The following is a 3,669-nucleotide window of genomic DNA, read 5'->3' on the forward strand; positions in this document are numbered from 1 at the left end:
TGTTGGCTGATTATATGCTAACATACATATCGTAGAATGAACTAATATTATGATCTTTCTGATTCTTCTCTTAGATTGTGATTCCCTTTGATCAGCCTGCGGATTTTGTGATTATTGGTACCGATGGCGTGGAGCATCTCTGTCGAGTGGAGAATGATGCAACAGATCTTAGCTGGTAAGTAGAATTTGGCTTTCTGTGGATGAAATAAAGTAGATCAAAACTCCTACGTACTGTGAATGCAGGAATTTGTCTATGAAAACGTTGAAAATGAATGAAAGTGTAACAAGACACTTTTTGTTTCTGCTTCTTTCTTTTTGTGATTTCGAAAGAATCATCAATAGTCCAAACTTCAATCTGAATACATTGAATATCTTGCTTGTGTTTTCTTTCTAAATGAAGTTGTTTAATGTGTTCCAAGTATTCATTAAAGTTTCCGGTTTCTTGTATTAAGCAGTCCATCTTTTGTTTTGTGTTTTTCTATTGAGCAGCTCAAGAGATACAATTGTGCTCACTCTTAGATTATTTCTAAAGAAGGTAATGTTTCAGCAGACAATCATCCATCTTCTTCAATAACATCTTTGATTCGTTCTTTAATATACAAAAATTAGCTTTTTGAGAAGCATTGGTTGATTATTTGGTTTGCTAATTTCGTTGCAGGCTCTGCAGAGAAAGAAGCAGAAGAAAAAAGGATTTTTGTTTAACAAATGAGTTTTTGGTAAATAGTATTGTTGGCTCTTTCTTTTTTCTCTGGCCTCTCCAGCTTTACAATATTAGAGATAGTCTTATGAACGGGTTAGTGTTATTTATGTAAGGCTGCTGTGCTATAGCTGATTCAAAAAAAAAAAAAGACTATTCAATCGATTTCAGTATAGGAAAAAAAAATGAGCAAAAAAAGAAGTAATAAACCGTTCTTTTGTTTATCGGACTAGAGTCTATTGAGTTCCATCTTACTTCTTCCATGTATTACAAGTGGTCAGCTCGATGAATTTTGACATGTAGATTCAATCTGCAATCAGTTCTAAAGAGAAGCCAATCCAAATTCAGCTTAACACAAATCTGTTTCTTAACAAAAAGAAACTCAATGGAACATTCATTCTGATTACCAAAATGCCCTTGTGCATGAGTGGAGTCTCGAAGAGAATCAGCTACAATATCTGTAGGCGTAGAATTCAATTGCAGCAATTCCACTACTTCCTCCTCTTGTCCATACGGTTCCTCCACTGGACCAACATCTTCAGCACAAGCAGCGAAGAGCCAGTCGTGAATCCCGTCTTCCCTCTTCATGAAGTTATGTAGAGTACAAGTAGCAATCACCAGATCCCTCTGGACATGGAACGGATACTGAGGCGCAGATTCCAGGATTGGAAACCGGGTTTTCAGCATGCTGAATGATCTTTGAATAACGTTGCTTAGACACATGTGCCGGTGATTGAAAAGCTCTTGTGCGTTCTGTGGCATTTGGCTTGCGCCACGGAACTCATGGAGACAGTACCTTGTTCCAGGGTATGGAGCAATATATCCTTCTGTGTTTGTGTAGTCTCTATCGACAAGATAATATTTTCCTGGAGAAAGGGAGCAAACTTGAGATGGGACTCGTAGAAATCTCAAGGGATATTCTGGATGTATAAGAAAGTTAGACAAAGAACCTTTGGGAGCTTGTGGGAAATTCTGGTTTGGATCGTCTAGGACTGCTCTTAAGATGTGTAAATCCTCAACAGAGCCTTCCCATCCCGGATAGACAAATATAAACTGTGAATAGTATGCCTTTCTTGTTCTGAAACCGGGACTGGTGTTTTGTAGGAAGGTGAGCAGGAATTTGCAAGCCATCTATAACTCCGATGCAATCCTGAGATAAGGGTATAGAAAAAAGCAAAACTAAGAACTTTGCATCACAATTCCAAAACTCTTGTAATGATGATTAGATTCTTTCATTACCTGGAAATATGGATAAAGCCTTTTGCTATTGACTATCTCTGGAGGTGTTTCCAGAGGTGGTGGGTGAAGGAACTCACGTGACAAGGACTTAACCGCCTTTAGCACGTTGTTGAAATGCCGGTTAATGGTTTCACCAGAACGTTGGAACCTCTCTTGTATCACTCTGATTCGCTGATTATGACCAATGATGCTTAAGAATATAGCAACCTGCTCCTCTACCAAAACACCAGGAGTATCACGCAGCAGGCCTTTCCCTCGAAGTGTTTCAGATAGCTTATGAAACACATGCTTATCCATCCGAAGCAGTTCCCTGCAATCTTTAACAGGTCCTTCTAGCAAGGCTTTCAAATATGTACATATCGTAGGAGGCGAATTACTCTGAGGTTGATTCACACAACTGTGGTAGTACAAGTAACCAGCAGCTGCAGCAACTAATTCCATCTCATCCAATTCTATGTCAAAATCGTCGCTACTAGTGGACGAATCTGAAAGTAGAGCCAAAGATAACAGAGCAATTCCATATGATCAATGTTTCTACCAGTGACAATCTTCATTCATAAGCAAACGAAAGCAGCTCGCTAAAGCAATAAAATCATTTCACTAGAAGTAACATACAGAGCAAAAAGGTCAAATTTTTAGGAACTATAACATACAGATGAGCAAAAACTAAGCAGCTCTACTACACTTTCCCTGTAGCCACTTGAATCGTTTCTCATACTTCAAAGAGATGAAAATTTCCCGAGAAGTGGGGTTCTCAAACAAATCCAAGGCAAGAAAATAGGTATGTTGATCAACACCTTGTTCTATCCACGTCCTTGGTCAATGCCGCTGCCCTCATTTTGGAAGCTGCTGCGATTTCTAGCATTGCTTCAACAATTGCATCGCCACAAGCCTTGCGACCTCTCTTGCGTGTTGTTGTTGGTCCAGAACTAGAAGGTGTACGCTTGTTCTGTCCACCAGTGACGTTAACTTCATCTCCAGAGCCAGAGCAAGGTTCATCATCACCAGACATCCTTCAAAAAAAGACCAAAAAAAGCTTTCACGTAAGAGAATCAAAACAATGATCGAACCTCTAAGCTCGAAAGCTAGGGTTTTTTTTGACTCGATACATGACAATAAATTTGGATTTTGATTTCGATGAACACAAAGCTTACATTTAGAAACGGAAACGAAGAGGATGAAAACGAAGATGGAAAAAGCTTTTGCTTAAAGCCTGAGAGAGTGGGAGATTAACCAAAGCGTCCACATTAGTAAAATATCCGATCAACTCATATTTTCTCTAACTGTGGACCAAAATCTTAAAATTGAGTTTATATCATACCTTTACTTCATTTGGATTTTCGATCAGACAGATAGCGGTCTATCGGACGTGATTAATCAACTCAATTAGGGACGTGAGTTGATCCCTAATATACGTTAATAAAACAGTTATAATTTGGGACGTGAAGGCATGCCCGATCCCTGAAGGTCTTGACAGTTATGATATTTGGAACAACGTCCAAAAATCCCTATCGAATATTGGGTATCCAACTACACACATTCTAGAATTTAGGGCATATTGTGATTATTTTCTAACGCGTGATAGTAGGCCTAGCGGTCCTTATATTTGGTTGATGCACGCATCTTCAGGTGACTCTAAAGGTGAAGACTCTCTCCCTCTCTCTCCCTCAGTTTTACCATATCTTTTGATGGTCTGCGTTTATATATATATATATATATATATATATATATAT

The 3,669-nt window shown here is 38.7% G+C and overlaps 2 protein-coding genes and 1 long non-coding RNA gene across 6 annotated transcripts in view; 2 read left to right on the forward strand and 1 right to left on the reverse strand.

Annotated features, from left to right (window-relative positions):
• LOC104734867 overlaps window positions 1–862 on the forward strand; it is a 9,601-nt gene extending 8,739 nt beyond the window's left edge. For all 4 annotated transcript variants that reach the window (XM_010454532.2, XM_010454535.2, XM_010454534.2 and 1 more), the window contains exons 19-21: window positions 75–175; window positions 490–535; window positions 659–862. In XM_010454532.2, the coding sequence (XP_010452834.1) occupies window positions 75–175; window positions 490–535; window positions 659–709 (198 nt within the window). In that variant the 3' untranslated portion in view covers window positions 710–862. The remainder of the gene's footprint in view (window positions 1–74; window positions 176–489; window positions 536–658) is intronic.
• LOC104737893 lies at window positions 896–1,844 on the reverse strand. The gene is made up of 2 exons (XM_019234308.1): window positions 1,648–1,844; window positions 896–1,563 (listed from the first exon to the last, which is right to left on the reverse strand). The coding sequence occupies exons 1-2, from the start codon at window positions 1,826–1,828 to the stop codon at window positions 965–967; spliced, it is 780 nt and encodes a 259-aa protein (XP_019089853.1). The 5' UTR covers window positions 1,829–1,844; the 3' UTR covers window positions 896–964.
• The window catches only part of LOC104737894, a 7,136-nt gene continuing 6,823 nt past the window's right edge, over window positions 3,357–3,669 (forward strand). The window contains exons 1-2 of the long non-coding RNA XR_002034844.1: window positions 3,357–3,458; window positions 3,566–3,577. This is a non-coding gene — a long non-coding RNA (uncharacterized LOC104737894). The remainder of the gene's footprint in view (window positions 3,459–3,565; window positions 3,578–3,669) is intronic.

The sequence above is a fragment of the Camelina sativa genome, chromosome 13 (genome assembly GCF_000633955.1).
Source record: "Camelina sativa cultivar DH55 chromosome 13, Cs, whole genome shotgun sequence".
Taxonomy (NCBI): domain Eukaryota; kingdom Viridiplantae; phylum Streptophyta; class Magnoliopsida; order Brassicales; family Brassicaceae; genus Camelina; species Camelina sativa.

Coding starts and splice junctions, on each gene's coding strand:
- LOC104737893 (XM_019234308.1), bottom strand. CDS start 1,828: ATGGCTTGCAAATTCCTGCTCACCTTCCTACAAAACACCAGTCCCGGT. Junction 1,564..1,647: donor TTTCCCACAAGCTCCCAAAG/GTTCTTTGTCTA, acceptor CCCTTTCTCCAG/GAAAATATTATCTTGTCGAT.